Raw genomic sequence first — 19,862 nt, 5'->3', positions numbered from 1 at the left:
TACATCATACATAAATATTCTGCCTTCTCATTTGTCTGGTTGTACATGATGTAGAGTTATACGTATCATGTAATCATATATGAACATAGGGCAATAATGTACAATTCATTCTATCATTCTGATTCCCATACCCCCTCTACTCCCGCCACTCCCCCTCGTCTAGTCCAAAATATTTCTATTCTCCCCCCACCTTATTGTGAATTAGCATCCACATATCAGAGAAAACATTCAGCCTTTGGTTCTTTGCAATTGGCTTATTTCACTTAGCATAATGTGTTCCAATTCCATCCATTTACCAGCAAATGCTATACTTTCATTCTTCTTTGAGTAATGCTCCATTGTGTATATATCCCAGTTTCTTTATCCATTCATCTATTGAAGAGGCCTGATGTTATGTTTTGTTTTGTTTTTTAAATATTTTTTTAGTTGTTGATGGACCTTTATTTTATTTGCTTATTTATATGTGGTGCTTGGAATTGAACGCAGTGTCTCACACATACAAGGCAAGTGCTCCACCGCTGAGCAACAACTCTAGCCCCTGATGTTGTTTTTACATTAATAATATTTTTATCAATACTATTAGTAGGCCTGATGTTATGTTTTTACATCAATAATATTAGGAAAAATTACCCTATCTCATGATATTATTGTGGGGAAATAAATAAATGTAATAAAGGATGTTAACCCTTTTATGTAATATCTGGCATAAAGTGACATTCCTTCCTATTGAAAGGAATAACCTGGGCACCATTTAAAATATATAGTCAAAAAAATTTAGCATATTAGGAAAACTTGAATCTGTAGGCTATCAAAAAATGGTATGTGAGGGGCTGGGGATATAGCTCAGTTGCTTCCCTCCCACGCACAATGCCCTGGGTTCAATCACCAGCACCACCAAAAAAAAAAAAAAAAATTAAAATTAAATGGTATGTGAACAACATAAGGTGGTGTATACAATGATAGATTAAAATCCTACAAAAGACAAATGAGAACACCTGGATTTAATCAGTGCTACTGCTGTGGGATTTTTTGTTTTGTTTTGTTTTGGTTTTTTTTCCCCCTTAAAAGTGCTGGGGATTGAATTCAGGGCTTCCTAAATCTACCACTGAGTTATACTCCTAGCTCCTAATTTGTGCTTTTCTCCTCTAGGCTGGGGATGTTGCTCAGTGGTATAACACATGCTCAAGCATGTGCATGGTATAGTTCCACCCTTGTCATTCTGAAAGTCACTCCTATATAGATTTCCCCTGAACAGTTCTACAAACAGGCTAATAAATAAAAGCTGTCTATACTCTAAATCTTTTTCCAGGGTGGGGCATTCTCAATTCCCAATTCATTAGCATCCATCAAATGCAAAACACTACAGTTAGAACTTTGGAGAAGCATTTGGGGCATTCAATATCAGAATCATCCGTGAGATTTTTGAGGTTTAGGAACAGAAATGGATACACACTGCACAATTTAAATTCTTAAATAAAAATGTTCTATCCTGCTATCTTGACAAATGTACCTTCACTATAACCAGGATAGCAAATTCAGACTTAGGATTTTACACTAGAAATCATGAGCAGAGTCATCCCCAGGTCTTTGGTCCTCAACAAAACTCTATGCTCTTCCTATACCCAGCTCCAACCTGCACTACAAGGTGCCTCACTCATGAGAGTGGACACCTTGGCTGGCACATATGTCTAATGTTCATATACCCTTACAAACAGCTGTCATCTGGCAATACATTTGGCACCATATGGGCAGGGAATTCTAGAGTCTGGGGTACCCAAGAACATACCAGAGGGATATAGGTAGGTAGTTCTTGGCCTTTGGATTTCTCATTTAGTGGGGAAAGCCACAGCTGGGGAAAGCTCAAAACAAGATTCTCTAAATTGTGGGGCCCAAAGACAGACATTCCCCTTGTACTGTGTAACTAATAAGAAACTCAGAGTGTCCTAAGATGTTAAGCACGATCAGATGCAGAAATGTAATACATTGAACCCCTACTATTTGCTAGAATTTAAGAAACTTGCCACAGTCCAGCTGCAGCAAAATAACCAGGGGGTGATGAGCAACTTGTGTAGATTGATACAGCAGGAGTGGGAGCCGTTTATTGTAGGACAGGAGGGGTATATATACATACCACACAGCTTATCTTATTTTTTTTTTAACATTTTATTTTACTTTTTTTTTTTAATATTTATTTTTCAGTTTTCGGCGCACACAACATCTTTGTTTGTATGTGGTGCTGAGGATGGAACCCGGGCCGCACACATGCCAGGCAAGCGCACTAACTCTTGAGCCACATCCCCAGCCCCACACACACAGCTTATCTTAATTAACATAAACTAGATACAGCAGTCAACCAATAAGGAATCTCCACACTCAATGGCTCACTGGTGTTACTTTACAAACCACTCCCTCTGGCAAAATGCCAGGCGCCATCTTGACTTGTTTACAGACTCTAACAGAAACTGTACTTTAAGATTACAGAGTAAAGTAAAACTAAACCTTCTGGAGAGAGAAACATTCTCCTAAACCACAACTTTAGCAATCATGTTCTGTGTAAATCAAAAATATAGATTTAGAATTACATTTTCTTTGGCTCCATAGATGGTATACCATGACAAGAGTTTTGGGAAACTACAATCTTTTAATGTGTTTTTACAGGTGAAATTGAAATATAAAATGGAGTCTTCAGTGTGAGGAGCATATACAGAGGAAAATGGGCACATTTTTCTTTAAGAGAAATGGGACGTAGAAAGGGCATTTATAAACATGCCACAGATATATAAAAACATCGTAAATTCAAATGTTGGGGGCTGGGGTGTGGGGTGTGGCTCAGTGGTACAGCACTTGCAGAGAAAGCACAAGGCCCTGGGTTGGTTCAATCACCATCACTATTCAAAAAAAAGAATCAAAAACTCCCACAAAACTTGGATTTCTTTTGACCACCACCCTCCTTCTCTCAATCTCTGTAAAAATAAATAATAAAGCTGGTTAGCTCTTCCATTTCCAACTCTTTTTCACTTTTGCTTGTTATTGATCTAATTAGAGAATTAGGTAAGGATATTCTTAGTGGAGCACAGTGACATACATCTATAATCCTAGCAACTTGGGAGGAGGAGGATCACAAGTTTTAGGACAGACTCAGCAACTCTGCAAGACCCTCAGCAACTTAGCAAGACACTGTCTCAAAATAAAAATTAAAAAGGGCTTTGGATATAGCACTCAAACCAAAAACAAAAATTTTTTTCAATGCTTTTAGACTTATAATTCTAAGTCTAGTTCTTTGAGGACTAAACAAAAAGGGGGTTCAACTAGCAGGTCAGATCAAAAACACTCTCTGTGGCATATTGTTCCCCATACATGGCAGTCCTTAACTTAAAAATTATTAGAATATGGCCATAAAAGGGGAGTACGGAAGAATATTATATTCAATATATTTCCAAGACAGAGTCTACTAATAAAGATCCAGGGCAAACAAAAGTGGAGGATTAAGGGAATCAAAGGCGTGCCAATATGCTCAAAAGACCAAATTCATCTATGAATTCTGCCCAACTAGTCAAGTTTCTTATTCAGCTCCTCCATATGGCATGGCAATTGAATGTAATATCCAATGTAATATTCATTTTGGAATTACTTGCCATGAACTTGGATACTAATGAAATTCAAAAACAAAAGGCCAGCCTTATTGTCATGAAAAATATAAAGATGCAGATTAGTGAGATAGAGAAAATTCTATTCTGACAGTGTGTATGCAGTATTTATCACAGAACTCTGAAAATAAGTGATTACACTAAGCAGTAAAGGCCTCCTAATCCAACTCACCTGGACAAAAAAAATAAAGTGCTTGAAAGATGTATTAAGATGTGCTTCCTCCTGCAGCTGGATCACAGGATCAAAATGTTGGTGATAAATATGAGCATAAACCCTAAAAAGACGTTTAAGTATAGTCTTTGCCACAGACATAAAATTCTTTGGGAATGGAACACCTAGTAAAGGTAAGAGAACAAAGTAAATGGCAACATAAATGACCAAAACAAGGGTAAAAAGAATCAGCATTTATGAATTAATACTTTACATATCCATTATATTTTTCAGAAGTTCTCATCATATCATAAATAAAAATAAATTCCACAGCATGTATGGAAAAAGAACTAATCTTCATTATAGCCTGTTATGCCTCTAGTATTACCACCACTTCATCAAAACAGATTTTTTATTTTCTTAACATCAAGCCTCAATACATTTTGTGCTGAAAACAAGTAATGTATTTGCCAAATTCAGTTCTATTTAAAGTGCTTACATTTTATACTTTTTTCTATAGAAATTACTTCATTACTACTCCAAGTCCATAATTGGTTCTAAAATTAACTAAATTCTGTTTAATTAGGCTTCTTGTTTTGTGAGTTAAAAAGTACTTTACAGCATTAAACAGATACAAAACAAGAAAAATACAAAATCCCTGGAAAGGAAAGGGAACCACTCCTTTTATACTATTAGTAGAAATGTAAATTGGTACAGCCATTATGGAAAACAGAAGATTCCTAAAGAAATTAAAAATAAAATTATCATATGCCTCAGTAATCTCACTTTTGAATACACACTCAAAGGAAATAAAATAACTGTATTATAAAGATATCTGCACCCCTATGTTCACTGCATCATTATTCATAAAAGCCAAGATATGGAAACAACCTAAATGTCTGTCAATGGATGAATGGATAAAGCAACTGTGAGATACACATACCCAAGAACATTATTCAGCCTAAACAAAGGAGGAGATCCTGCCTCTTACATCCACAACATGGATGGACTTGGAGGACATTATGCTAAATGTAAACCACACAAAAAGAAAAATATTTCATGACCTCACATATATTCAGAGTAGTGTAGGGAGGTAAAATAAAAATAAAAAAAAAATTAAAAAGTGGTAAAATGTTAAAAACTAAAAATCTAGAATAAGGAATTCTTTATTCCATTGTTGGTAGGATTTTTGCAATTTTTCTAAATATCTAAAATTAAATAAAGTTTTCAAAATATGGGAGGTAAGAGATAAGATGGAGGCAATCATTCAAAATCATCGTGACAATATGTATTAAAATAATGCAGCCTTTAAAAATCGTTTTATTATAAAAGCTCCAAAATGATTCTCATATTCAAAAAATGTTTACAATACTCTGGAACAGTAACTACTTACATGTAGTCTAAAAGTTGTTCTAACAATATTAGAAGAGCAAACTCTTAACTGTTTTAGAAAAACAGTTCTAAAACATTTGAAAAGGTAAATATATATGAGCTATCTAGATGTGAACTATTTCCATTTAAAAAGTCTGCCCTTTAAGACAAATATAAAAAAGCAAAAGTCACTCAAATTGATAATAAGCCAACCCCTCAAAACTTATTTTCTTCGCACACAGCTTGATTTCAACATCTGTTAAGATTTTGTACATCATAAAGTGAAACTCCCTCTTTGCCACAAATACAATGTTAAACTGGACAGAAACATAAACTCTTCTCCCAAATAAACATAGCTACTATAGATATTATTAGCTCCATTTTCTTTTTTTCCTATAATTTAAATCAGATTTTGTTACTATCCTCAATTACTCATCTTCTCATCATTGAAAATTATAGGAAGGATTATATTACCTCAATGTTCATAACAACCATGGTGTGAAAAGGGTGTTCTTAAATGCACAAGATTAGAACTATTTTGGTAGACATAAAACTAATGTGGTTCCTAGAATATGATTAAGCCTTTATCTAGTATTTTCTACTGAAAGGATATTTGATCTTCATAATTCTCAAGAAAATAACACATACCACAATTCCCCAAAGCCCTCACTGATTATAAGTAAGTTCAATCATTTTTTAATCTGGAGTGCCACTAAAATTTAGCAAATAAAATGAACCGATATACATAGCCTCTTTCAACTAATATGTATTTGAAGACACTAAGTTAAAGGGTGAAGAAAATCAATTTACATAGGATATCTTCCTTATGTTATGGCTGGGTTAACAAACTTTTGTGCCTCCTCTTGGGAACTCAATAAACATAGCCCTATAGAACTGTCCAACTGGATAGTGTAGGAAGAGTCAGGACAATACCAGAAACATAAGATTAGATAAATTATGATGGATCCCGATTGCATAAAATAATTATACCAATTTTTGATGGAAATAATGTCTCATCATCCAACTGGTCCTGGACCCAAGTCATAAGGTAATCAATATACTTTGGTGCAGAGCATTTGATAGGTTTCTTTATATTTGTTCCATCTGCCCAATGATACTCATATCTGCAATGGAAAGATAAAAACACATACATAAAGCACATATTTTCATATTTATATCTATGTATATTATTAATTTATGCATAAGCATGTATTAAGCAGTGTTTCTCCAAATAAAGTGCATTTTTCAATTGCCTGTGGACTATTCTGTATTTACCATAGTTCAAACTAAGCAGAGCACATAAAACTCACTCTTTGTTTACACACTTTTTGAAACATGTATGAATTTTCTTACACAGGTTTCCTTCATACAAAGTAGAATTCTACATTATAGTAGAAAAACTGTATCATATTAATTTCAAGTAAAGAAATAGAAGAAGCCATCAAAAGCCTACCAACTAAGAAAAGCTCAGGACTAAATGGGTTCTCAGCAAGTTCTACAAGACCTTCAAAGAAGAATTAACACCAAATTATTCCATGAAACAGGAAAGGAAGGAACCCTTCCAAACTCATTCTGTGAGGCTAGTATCACCCAGATACCAAATCTAGACAAAGACACATCACAGAAAGAAAATTTCAGACCAATATCCCTAATGAACATAGATGTCAATATTTTCAATTAAATTCTAGCAAATCACCTACAAAAATATATTAAAAAGATAGTGCACCATGATCAAGTGGGGTTCATGCCAGGGATGCAAGGTTGGTTCAACATACAGAAATCAATAAACGTAATACATCAATCAATAGACTTAAAGACAAGAATAATATGATTATCTCAATAGATGCAGTAAAAGCATTTGACAAAATACAGTACCCCTTCATGTTCAAAACACTAGAAAAACTAGGGAAGTAGGAACATACTTCAACATTATAAAAGCTATCTATGCTAAGCCCAAGGCCAACATCATTCTAAATGGAGAAAAACTGAAAGCATTGCCACTAAAAACTGGAACAAGACAGGGATGCCCTCTTTCACTACTTCTTTTCAACATAGTCCTGGAAACTCTAGCCAGAGCAATCAGACAGATGAAAGAAATTAAAGGGATACAATAGGAAAAGAACTCAATCATCACCATTTGCTGATGATATGATTCTATATTTAGAAAATCCAAAAAATTCCACCAGAAAATGTCTAGAACTAACAAATGAATTCTGCTAGTAGCAGGATATAAAATCAATACCTATAAATCAAATGCATTTTTATACATAAATGATAAATCCACTGCAAGAAAAATTAGGAAATTAGCCTTAAAAAAAAAAAAAAAAACACTTGGGAACCAGCCTAACAAAAGAGGTAAAAGACCTCTACAATGAAAGCTATAGAATACTAAAGAAAGAATTCAGGAAGATCTTAGAGATGGAAAGATCTCCCATGCTCTTAGATAAACAGAATTAATATTGTCAAAATGGCCATTTTACCAAAACTTATTTAATGTAATTCCTATTAAAATCCCAATGATATTCTTCTCAGATCTAGAACAAGCAATCATAAAATTTATTTGGAAAATTAAGAGACCCAAAGCTGCGAATGGCGGCACACGCCTGTAATCCCAGTGGCTCAGGAGGCTGAGACAGGAGAATCTCGAGTTCAAAGACAGACTCAGCAAAATCAAGGTGCTTAGCAACTCAGTGAGACCCTGTCTCTAAATAAAATACAAAATAGAGCTGGTATGTGGCTCAGTGGTTGAGTGCCCCTGAGTTCAATCCCTGGTACAAAAAAAAAAAAAAAAATTTAAGAGTCTCAGAATAGCCAAAGCAATCCTTAGCAAGAAGGGTAAAACAGTATTAGATCTTAAACTATACTACAAAGTAATAGTAACAAAAACAGTATGATATTGCACCGAAACAGACATGTAGACTAATGGTACAAAATAGAAAACAGAGACAAACCCACATAAATACGGTTATCTCATACTAGACAAAGGCACCAAAAACATACATTGGAGAACAGATAGCCTATTCAACAAATGGTGCTGGGAAAACTAGAAATCCATAGGTAGCAAAATGAAATTAAACCTCTCTCTCACTCTGCACAAAAATCAATTCAAAGTGGATCAAACTGGTACAACCACTCTGGAAAGCAGTATGGAGATTCCTCAGAAAATTTGAAATGGAACCACCATTTAACCCAGCTGCCCACTCCTTGATTTACACCCAAAGTACTTAAAATCAGCATACCATAGTGACACAGCCACATCAATGTTTATAGCAGCTCAATTCACAATAGCTAAACCATGGAACCAACCTAGATGCCCCTCAACAGGTAAATGTATAAAGAAAATATGGTACATATACACAGTGAAATATTAGCCTTAAATAAGAATGAAAGTATAGTATTTGCAGGTAAAGGGATGGAACTAGTGAATATCATGCTAAGTGAAATAAGCCAATCCCTAAAAAACCAATGGCCAAATATTTTATCTGACCAGTGGATGCTGATCCATAGTTGGTAGGTGGCAAAGGGAAGAATGAAGGAACTTTGGATTGTGCAGAGGGGAGTAAGAGGAGTGGATAGGGGAAGAGCTGTGGGGATTGGAAAGATAGTGAAATAAGACAGACATTATTACCCTATATACATGATATGATTACACTACTGGTGTGATTGCACCACATATAGCAAGAGGAATGAGAAGTTGTGCTCCATTTGTATACAATGTTTCAAAATGCATTCTACTGTCATGTATAAATAATTAGAAAAAATAAGCAAATTTCTACTGTTTTAAAAAAAACTGTATCATAACTCAGAGTTATAATGATCATCTTTGAATTTTATGGCTTTCTTCCTTAAAAAACATTTCTCCTGTGCAGTATAATTCTTTTTATCTTGACACTTTAAATTTTGAGTTAAAGATAAACACAGAACTCCAAAATAAGATTAAGAATAAAGAAAATGACTTGATATCTGAGTACATTTGGCTGAAGAGTTAAATATGGCTTTAAAGAAAACTGGCAACTCAAAGAAAGACGTTCACAGGTTTTGGGTATTATCAGAAACTTATATTCCGATTTAACAATTAATGTGCACCTATTATGTGAAAAGACACAAAATTAAGAACAAGAGTCACTAAAAAGATTCTTTTCCTACTTCCAAGGAGAACAGTTTACTAGAAAGACAGACCTGCAAATGAACAAGTAAAAACAATATGGTATGAACCCTAACACTGTGCATGTGTGTGTGTGTGTGTGTGTTTCTTTTACAGACACACACACACACAACCTGAATTTTAACATCAGAAATAATCATACAGTCAACACTACAAATATAAATCTCTCTAAACTGAACCTCCTAGCATTTAGATTTTTAGCTTCCAAAAGTTACCTCTGTTGCTTCAATCTTCAAAGCAACACTGTGCTTTCTAACCTTGTTCCCAGAGTTTGGACTGACTGGTATGTCTGAGAGTCTAGCAAAAAAGAAAAAGAAAAAAGGCAGGATACCACAGAGTATTTTAAATGATAAAAATTATGTTGAGATGGAATAAATTAGAATACTTTCTATCTAATCACAACTACTTGTTACTGAACAATAATCCAAAACAAGATGTGTCTGAATACACACTTTTTGGGAGGATCTATTGCCAACAATTAGACGACAAGAATGACTGTCAAGGGCTGGGGTTGTGGCTCAATGGTAGAGCACTTGCCTAGCATGTGTGAGGCATGGGTTTGATCCTCAATACCATAAATAAATAAATAAATAAATAATAAACAAACAAGCAAGCAAAAAAGCAAATAAACAGAACAAAGGTTTTTTTAAAAAATGACCTATCAAGTCCATTTGGAAGGTCTCAGAGAGTTCCCAACAGTTCTTGGGACCTTGTTGCAATGATTAATCACTTTCACAGTTAAAGGAATCTTGCTATTATAAAATTAAAGTACTTAGTGTGATTTAAGTTATTTCTTCTTCTTTGATCCTCTTAGGAGACAGATAATAAATGGTAGAACTTTAAGCCATCCTTATTCTTCACTTAGAGAAGGGGACTTCATCCATGTTTTCTCCTTTAAGATAGCATAACATCTTTATTGTTCCTTTACAACATGTTTTTCTTTTTTATCTTTTTAAAAGTTTTCAGGTATTTTGTGTTCACTTTTAAATATAAAAATCAAAAGAACACATAGTTAATCAAAAAATCATACTAAATATTTTAAATTTAAAAAAACAATTAAAACTTTAAATATCATAAGGCTTTCTGAAAAATAAGACAACTCTATGTTGCTCACACCTATCGTTTACAACTGATTCCTTTATCTTCTCTTTTTCTTTTGTTATGTTTATATTTAAGATGACTTCCTTCATTTTGTAGCTATCTTACCCCATCTATTGTTTTTATTCCATCTTTGACAATCTTCTTTTAAATTTTTGTTATGACTATACAAACCTGTAAACTATACCATTTCTTTTTAAATAATAATAATAAACAGAAACTGAGAACCAAGTCCTATGAGGTATTGTTTAATACTACTTTGGAAGAGGCCAGTGCCAAGTACAGATTGAGCATACCTAATCCAAAATCTATAAAATTACAAAATTAGAAATCTTTTGAGTGCAGATAAGATGCCAAAAGAGAAAAGTTCCACTCTTGACCTCATGATAAGCTGCAGTTAAAATGTAGAAGTGCTAAAAATATTGCCTAAAATTACCTTCAGGATATGTATATAAGGAGTATGTAAAACATAAATTCCATGTCTAAACTTGAATTCTATCCCTGAAATATTTCTATGTGTATGCAAATATTCCAAAATCAAAAACAATCCTAAAGTCCTCTGGTTTCAAGTGTTTCAGGTAAGGGATACTTAACCTATATTAACAACTACCTCTTCTTGGTACAGTCTTGCCTCTGCCAATAAAGAACCTTGACAACAACTAGGTCTTCTTAGCATTATCACTAGCCAAAAGTCCAGTCTCCAAAAAAAAAAAAAAAAAAAAAAGGAAAAAGAAAGAGAAAGGAAGACAGAGAGGGAGGCAGACAGGCTTGAAGGAAGGCAGGCAGTAACACACACACACACACACACACACACACACACACACACACACACACACACAAGCAGAAACAAACACAGCTCTCAAATAAAGGAACATGGTGTTTTCAATGCATAGCTAACTACATAACAACACAATTAAAAATATCTGTTTTCACAAGTAAAACTTAAAACACTCTAAGTAAACACCAATAATATTAATCAGAATTAAGATGTACTAAAAGGGATTTCATTTTTTTAATACCTTTTTTATTTTTTTAGTTGTAGATGGACACAACACAATACTTTATTTAATGCTGAGGATCAAATCCAGGCCCCACCCATGCTAGGCAAGCACTCTAATGCTGAGCCACAATCCCAGCCCCAAGGGATTTCATTTTTAAACGACGTTTTTCCTTTAAGAAAACCTCCCAAAATAACAAGTAACAGAAATTCATTTTGTCTTTGAGGAAACACCTGTATCTCTGAACCACAGTATTTAAAAACAAAGAACTACATAATTCACATAAATTCAAATATGGTGAAGGAAGACCAAGACAGACACCTGCAACAACAAAGTCCACAGACCACGATTCTCCAAAGTCAACAGTCCTGAGGGTTGAAAACCACAGAACAAAACTCAATAGGAAGAGGTCTATAGGAAACAGGGAATTGAAAGGCACTGAATTTTTAATAACTGCAGCTACTTATCTCTGTGGGCTAGAAAGAAGTAAAAGTTCAGCTCTGTGCCCTTTCCAGTGTCATCTTCCTTTCTCTTTACTAAGAATTTAGCTTATATTTAACCTCCTTATATGTTAGCCCAATTCCTTTCCTGAGCTCTAATATCTCTGTTCCGAGCTCTTCAGTCATTGACTATATTCTTTACATTCATGACAATGTATGAGGCAATATTCTTGCGATGAATATTGTGGTATGAAGTAAAACATATAATATATGAAGGGCCTTACATATAGGTACCACTAAATAGTAGCTGCCATTGTTGTTATAAGCACTGTTTCATTCTCCAGCACCACATTAAAAAAAAAAAAAAACAACTAAATAAACAAAATAAAGGTATTAGGTCCATCTACAACTAAAAATATTTTTTAAAAAGAACAAGGCTAAGCTGGGAGCTGTGGTGTACTCCTGTAATTCCAGCAGCCCTGAAGGATGAGGCAAGAGGATTACGAGTTCAAAGCAAACCACAGCAACTTAGTGAGGCCCTAAAAAATTCAGCAAGACCCTGAATAAATTCTTCTTCTGTTTTTTTTTTTTTTAATTTAAGCAGCAAGTCCCTAAATAAATACAATACAGGGAGGATCATAAAGCTCAAGCTATGGAATCTGGCTTGATAAAATAGTCATTAGCAAACCATTGAAGGAGTTGCTAAGTAGAGAAAATATATAATCAGAAGCTTTGTTCTTATCTAAAAACTATAAATAAAATGAGAACTAATCATTAACCATGTCTTACTTTGGTCCAGCTGACATCACCGGACAACTCTCCTCTGTACAGAAGTCTGTGATGGTTCCATAAAGCATGTTGATCTGATTGAAGAAATCCACAGCTGAAAAGTATATAGCAATTATAAGTAAAATATAATGGTTACAATTAAATTTTTATTTTATTTAAGCATATCTGTGCTCTTTTCCCCACAAAGAACAACTAACACAAAGCACACCCAGAAGCTCCAATATCTGGCTATGCTGAAATCGGGAGCCTGTGTTCATCAAGTGATTCCATTTAATAGAGCAAAAGTGTCAACAGAGTGGGGAAAATTCTTTGCAACACATACAAACAACAAAAATCTTTTATCTAGAATACACAAAGAACTCCTATAGATGAGTAAGATAAAGAAAACAGGGCTGGGTGTGTGACTTTAGTGATAGAGCACTTGTCTGGCATGTGTGAGGCTTTGGGTTCATTCCCAAGCACAGAAAATAAGGAAGGAAGGAAGGTAGGAAGAAAGGAGGAAGGAGAGGAAAGAGAGGGAGGGAGGGAGAACAGACACACTAGAAAATGTGAAACAACCTAAACTGTCACTTCACAAAAGAAATTTCATTTTTTTTAAAACCTAATCCCTTTATGCTAATTGATTTTATTTTTTAAAAATATTTATTTATTTATTTATTTTAGTTTTCGGCAGACACATCATCTTTGTTTGTATGTGATGCTGAGGATCAAACCCGGGCCGCACACATGCCAGGCAAGCTCACTACCCGGTTGAGTCACATCCCCAGCCCCCAAAAGAAATTTCTTGTAAGTCAAATACCCTATGAAAATATGTTGGCAAAAAACATGAAAACTGCAAATTTAAATGATAGTGGAATGTTATTCAACAGATTCTCAAAATGTTAAAATGTATTTTAAAAAGCAAAGAACCAAGACCATTCACACATTCCTAAAGAATCAGAAGGTATATATCAAGACTTACAAAACACAATGAATAGTGTGATCTTATTAAAATGAGGAAACAGAATAGAAAAATCAGAAACAAATGCAAGCACAGACGAAACGCTTAATTTACAACAAAGCCATCACGGTAGAACAGTAGGCAAAAACAATCTTTTCATAAATATTTGAGTCAATTATTTATTGCTATGGAAAAAAATTTAAATTAAAACTTCATTCTTCATTCACAACATACCCAAAAAGTAGTTTGAAGTGGACTATATTTCTCAATGTGAAAGATGAGACAGTGAAATTTAAAAGAGTAAAAAAGAGGGGGCTGGGGCTATAGCTCAGTGGTAGAGTACTTGCCTACCACGTGTAAGGCGCCAGGTTTGATCCTTAGCACCACATAAAAATAAATAAAGACATACTGTCCATCTACAACTACAAAAAAAAAAAAAAAAAGAGGATGAAAACATATGTCCATGATCTTTGGTGTGTACTTTTTTATCTTTTGTAGTACGGGCAACTGAAGCCAGGTGTGTTGTTCTGCTAAGCTACATCCTCAGCCTTTTTTATTTATTAGGATCTCTGCTAAGTTGCTGAGGCTGACCTTAAACTTTCAACTGTCCCATCTCAGCACCATAAGTTGCTGGGCCTAGATGTGTACAACCACACCTAGCTATGACACGGATATATGGAAGAGCAACAAGCTAATCACAAAGGAATAGTTTTTATATTCATAGTTTTCATAACTTAAGCAGACTGAATCCTAGGTTTTTCACATTTTTGATGCTATTGATAATTTTTATATTCACCTCAAATGCCTTATTAAATTCACCTATTAGTAAGAATAACCATGACCCATCATGGTGGCCGGTGAGGAGGCAGCACTTTCAGTACCTCCACATTAACGGGATCAGAGAGACGCATTAATACACCTAGATTCTACCTGCTGAGAAACTTCTAGCAAAATTCTGCTGAAAGGAGACCTGCCGGAAATTAGTAAGTTTATTGGAGGTGACAGTTTGCCCCAGACGAGTGAATCTCGGCCACGCAGCACAGAGGTCCAGTCCCGCCTGCCGGTGCCGAGTGGCCGCTGCCCACCCATTGAGGCAAAATTTTGAACAGCCGCCACCGGCCCGGCTCTGCAAACGGCCCCCACATGCCCGGCTCAGGAGGCGACGTGAAGGGACTCTAACCAAGCCTTTATGAAATAGTGAACCGGGAACTAACACCAGAGATTGAGTCAGACCAGAGACAAGCCAGTCCCACCCCTCCCTTTGGACACTCCGGCAAGGAGCCAGGGGCCCGCCATAGCAGAGAGGGGAAGTCACCAGAATTCAGCCAACCAGATTCCTTCCCAGCGGAATCTACTTTAGCAGGTGTGTGACTCCCACCCACACCAGATACAAACAACCGGGAAACTTCAAAAATCTCTCCATGGGCATGACCATAAGGGCCAAGGGACTCCCGACCCCCAACTCCCCCTACCGCCAGTGGCGTGGGCGTGACTGTAGGGGTGGAGGGAAGCAGAGAAGACTCCCCACCCCCAACTCCCCCAACCGCCAACGGAGAGGGCATGGCGGTAGGGGCGGAGGGAAAGAGAGGGCACTCCTGACCCCCAACTCCTCCTACCGCCAGCAGTCGTCGTGATTGTAGGGGCTGAGGTAAGCAGAGGGGATTCTCGACCCCCAACTCCCATTACAACCAGTGGTGACACCCAAGGTCTTAGCCACCAGCTTCCGAGGGCGTGCCTGCCAAAGGGGTCCGGAAAAATTAAACTATTGACTCCCAGATCACAGCTCCACAGCACTGGGGCTTAGATGAATGACAGAGAGAGTGCTTAGTCATTCGGGAAATAGAGAACGCAGTGGGGCTGAAAGTGTGACCAGATCCTTGGGGAACCGCCTCTGGTGAGCAGGACCTGGCTGGCTGGCAGGAGGAAGGGGAGGAGGGGCTGGAGAAGTGAAATGGCTCTGGACTAACAGGATTGAGAGACTCCCAGAAGCCACCTTACAGGGATTGCTGTCGACACATAGAGGGCAGAAGCTCAGCTCGGAGGGCACAGCTCTGCCTACCGGAAGAGAATAAAATGGATCTCTAAGAGCTAATTTTATTTCTTATTTTATTTATTTTATTTTTTCTCTCCCCTTTTCCTTCTTTCTTTCCCCTTTAAAGTTTTATTGTTCCTTCCATTCTCCTCTATTCTATCTATCTCCCTCTCCTTCTTTCTTTTTAAGAGCACCTTCCTTCCCCTACCCTCCAACTTTCATCTCAAGCATTACGTCCTCCATTACGTGTAATTGTCTAAATGCAAATAGGTGAATGTTTCAAGGCTGTCTACAGGGCTCTTAAATACCTAGCTACTACCAACACCCTGATCCAATCGACGGTTAGTATCGCCCTTCAGTAGAGCAACCTTCTAAAGTAGCCAAGACATACTAACCCTTATACCTTCAGAGCACCTAACCTAAACATAAAGTCCTAAGAACAAACAACAAATCACTATATGCATACAGAATACGGAAGTCTTTTATAAATTGAATGAATCAGCTTTAAAGTACAATAAAGCCCAACATCTCTAGGCATAATCTCCCACCACAAAGGAGAGACAACAGAGATATACAAAGCCAAAACAAATTTATAGGAGAAAGCAAAAACACAGCAGTCAAACAGAGCTAGAAAGTAACGTGAACAACATGAAAAAACAAGGGAAAAAAGGATTACAAACAATGCAGGACAACTTAAATCTACAGGAGGACCTAGAGGCATCAGGAAAATAGACAGAGAAAGAACTCAAGGCATACCTAACTCAGATGGAACGGAATATTAGAGAAGACATGAGACAGCAAGTCCAAGCATTGAAAGTATATTTTGAAAACGAAATAAATAAACAAATCCAAATGGCAAAGAACAAGCTCTACCAGGAGACAGAGATTTTTTTAAAAAAATCAAACAGTAATCCTAGAACTGCAGGAAACCATAAACCAAATTAAAAACTCAAACGAGAATATCACAAATAGACTAGATCAAGCAGAAGTCAGAACATCAGATAATGAAGACAAAGTTTATCAACTTGAAAAGAATATAGTCAACACAGAAAGGATGCTTAAAACTCACGAGCAATCTATCCAAGAGATATGGGATGTCATAAAAAAACCAAACTGAGAGTCATTGGGATAGAAGAAGGTATAGAGGTCCAAACCAAAGGAATGGACAACCTATTAAATGAAATAATCCTAGAAAACTTCCCAAAAATGAAAGATGAAATGGATTGCCAAATCCTGGAAGCTTACAGGACCCCAAACATTCAAAACCGTAATACAACAACTCTAAGACACATAATTATAAAGATATCCAACATACAGAACAAGGAGAGAATATTAAAAGCTATGAGAGAAAGGAGGCAGATTACATTCAGGGGTAAACCAATTAGGTTAACGGCTGATTTTTCATCACAGACTTTGAAAGCGAGAAGATCCTGGAACAATGTATTTCAAATGCTGAAAAATAATGGATTCCAACCAAGAATACTGTATCCAGCAAAATTGAGCTTCAGATTTGACAATGAAATTAAAATATTTCATGATAAACAAAAGCTAAAAGAATTCGCAGCCAGAAAACCAACACTGCAAAGCATTTTGAGCAAAACACTACAGGAAGAGGAATTGAAAAATAGCACCCAAAACTAACAGTGAGAGGTATCTCAGTAAAGGGGAAGAAAAATAACCAAAGAGGAAAAACTAGCCAAACTAAAATAAATAAATAAATAAACATGACTGGAAGTACAAACCATATTTCAATTGTAACCTTAAATGTTAATGGCTTAAATTCACCAATCAAGAGACATAGGCTAGTAACCTGGATTAAAAAAAAAAATCCAACAATATGCTGCCTTGAGGAGACTCATATGATAGGAAAAGACATACACAGGCTGAAGGTGAAAGGTTGGGAAAAATCATACCACTCACATGGCCCTCGGAAGCAAGCAGGAGTGGCCATACTCATATCAAATAAAATCAACTTCAAACCTAAGTTAATCAAAAGGGATAAAGAAGGACACTATATACTGTTAAAAGGAACCATCCACCAACAATTTGTATCCATTTGTATGCACCAAACAATGGTGCGGCAACGTTCATAAAACAAACTCGTCAAGTTCAAGAGTCAAATAGACCACAACACAATAATTATGGGTGACTTCAACACACCGCTCTCGCCATTACACAGATCCTCTAGACAAAAGCTGAATAAAGAAACTATAGAACTCAATAACACAATCAATAACCTAGACTTAACCGACATATATAGAATATATCAACCATCATCAAGTGGATACATGTTCTTCTCAGCAGCACATGGATCTTACTCAAAGATAGATCATATATTATGCCATAGGGCAACTCTTAGTAAATATAAAGGTGTGGAGATAATACCATGCACCATATCTGATCATAATGGAATGAAACTGGAAATCAATGATAAAAGGAAGGAAGGAAAAATCCTGCATCACCTGGAAAAAAAACAATATGTTACTGAATGATCAATGGGTTACAGAAGACATAAAGGAGGAAATCAAAAAATTCTTAGAGATAAACGACAATGCAGACAAAACATACCGGAATCTATGGGACACAATGAAAGCAGTTTTAAGAGGGAAATTCATTTCCTGGAATTCATTCCTCAAAAAAAGAAAAAACCAACAAATAAATGAACTCACACTACATCTCAAAACCCTAGAAAAGGAAGAGCAAAACAACAGCAAATATAGCAGAAGACAAGAAATAATTAAAATCAGAGCAGAAATCAATGAAATCGAAACAAAAAAAAATTGAAAAAATTGATAAAACTAAAAGTTGGTTCTTTGAAAAAATAAATAAGATCAACAGACCCTTAGCCATGCTAACGAAGAGAAGAAGAGAGAAAACTCAAATTACTAACATACGGGATGAAAAAGGCAATATCACAACAGACACTACAGAAATACAGAAGATAATTAGAAAGTATTTTGAAACCCTATATTCTAATAAAATAGAAGATAGTGAAGATATCGATAAATTTCTTAAGTCATATGATCTGCCCAGATTGAATCAGGAAGACACACACAATTTAAACAGACCAATAACAAAGAAAGAAATAGAAGCAGCCATCAAAAGACTACCAACCAAGAAAAGCCCTGGACCGGATAGGTATACAGTGGAGTTTTACAAAACCTTCAAAGAAGAATTAATACCAATACTTTTCAAGCTATTTCAAGAAATAGAAAAAGAAGGAGCTCTTCCAAATTCATTCTATGAGGCCAACATCACCCTGATCACGAAACCAGACAAAGACACTTCAAAGAAAGAAAACTACAGACCAATATCTCTAATGAACATAGATGCAAAAGTCTCAATAAAATCCCGGCGAATCAAATACAAAAGCATATCAAAAAAATTGTGCACCATGATCAAGTAGGATTCACCCCTGGGATGCAAGGCTGGTTCAATATACGGAAATCAATAAATGCTATTCACCACATCAATAGACTTAAAGACAAGAACCATATGATCGTCTCGATAGATGCAGAAAAATCATTCGACAAAGTACAGCATCCCTTTATGTTCAAAACACTAGAAAAACTAGGGATAACAGGAACTTACCTCAACATTGTAAAAGCTATCTATGCTAAGCCTCAGGCTAGCATCGTTCTAAATGGAGAAAAACTGAAGGCATTCCCTCTAAAATCTGGAACAAGACAGGGATGCCCTCTCTCACCACTTCTATTCAATTTAGTTCTTGAAATACTAGCCAGAGCAATTAGACAGACAAAAGAAATTAAAGGCATAAAAATAGGAAAAGAAGAACTTAAATTATCACTATTTGCAGATGACATGATCCTATACCTAGAAGACCCAAAAGGGTCTACAAAGAAACTACTAGAATAAATGAATTCAGCAAAGTGGCAGGATATAAAATCAACACGCATAAATCAAAGGCATTCCTGTATATTAGCAACAGAACTTCTGAAATGGAAATGAGGAAATCCACCCCATTCACAATATCCTCAAAAAAAATAAAACACTTGGGAGTCAACCTAACAAAAGAGGTGAAAGATTTATACAATGAAAACTACAGAACCCTAAAGAGAGAGATAGAAGAAGATCTTAGAAGATGGAAAAAATATACCCTGTTCATGGATAGGCAGAACCAACATCATCAAAATGGCGATATTACCCAAAGTTCTCTACAGGTTCAACGCAATGCCAATCAAAATCCTAATGGCATTTCTTGTAGAAATAG

At 35.8% G+C, this 19,862-nt stretch overlaps 1 protein-coding gene across 2 annotated transcripts in view; it reads right to left on the bottom strand.

Moving 5' to 3' along the window:
* The window catches only part of Mob1b (MOB kinase activator 1B), a 69,174-nt gene that overhangs the window by 6,009 nt on the left and 43,303 nt on the right, over positions 1–19,862 (bottom strand). For both annotated transcript variants that reach the window (XM_078021392.1, XM_005333265.5), the window contains 3 exons: positions 12,660–12,753; positions 6,160–6,293; positions 3,820–3,983 (listed from right to left, as the gene is read on the bottom strand). In XM_078021392.1, coding sequence (XP_077877518.1) covers positions 3,820–3,983; positions 6,160–6,293; positions 12,660–12,753 — 392 coding nt within the window. The remainder of the gene's footprint in view (positions 1–3,819; positions 3,984–6,159; positions 6,294–12,659; positions 12,754–19,862) is intronic.

The sequence above is a fragment of the Ictidomys tridecemlineatus genome, chromosome 9 (assembly GCF_052094955.1).
Source record: "Ictidomys tridecemlineatus isolate mIctTri1 chromosome 9, mIctTri1.hap1, whole genome shotgun sequence".
Taxonomy (NCBI): Eukaryota; Metazoa; Chordata; class Mammalia; order Rodentia; family Sciuridae; genus Ictidomys; species Ictidomys tridecemlineatus.
Note: the sequence above shows the minus strand (reverse complement) of the source record. Positions and strands in the feature narration are given on the sequence as shown.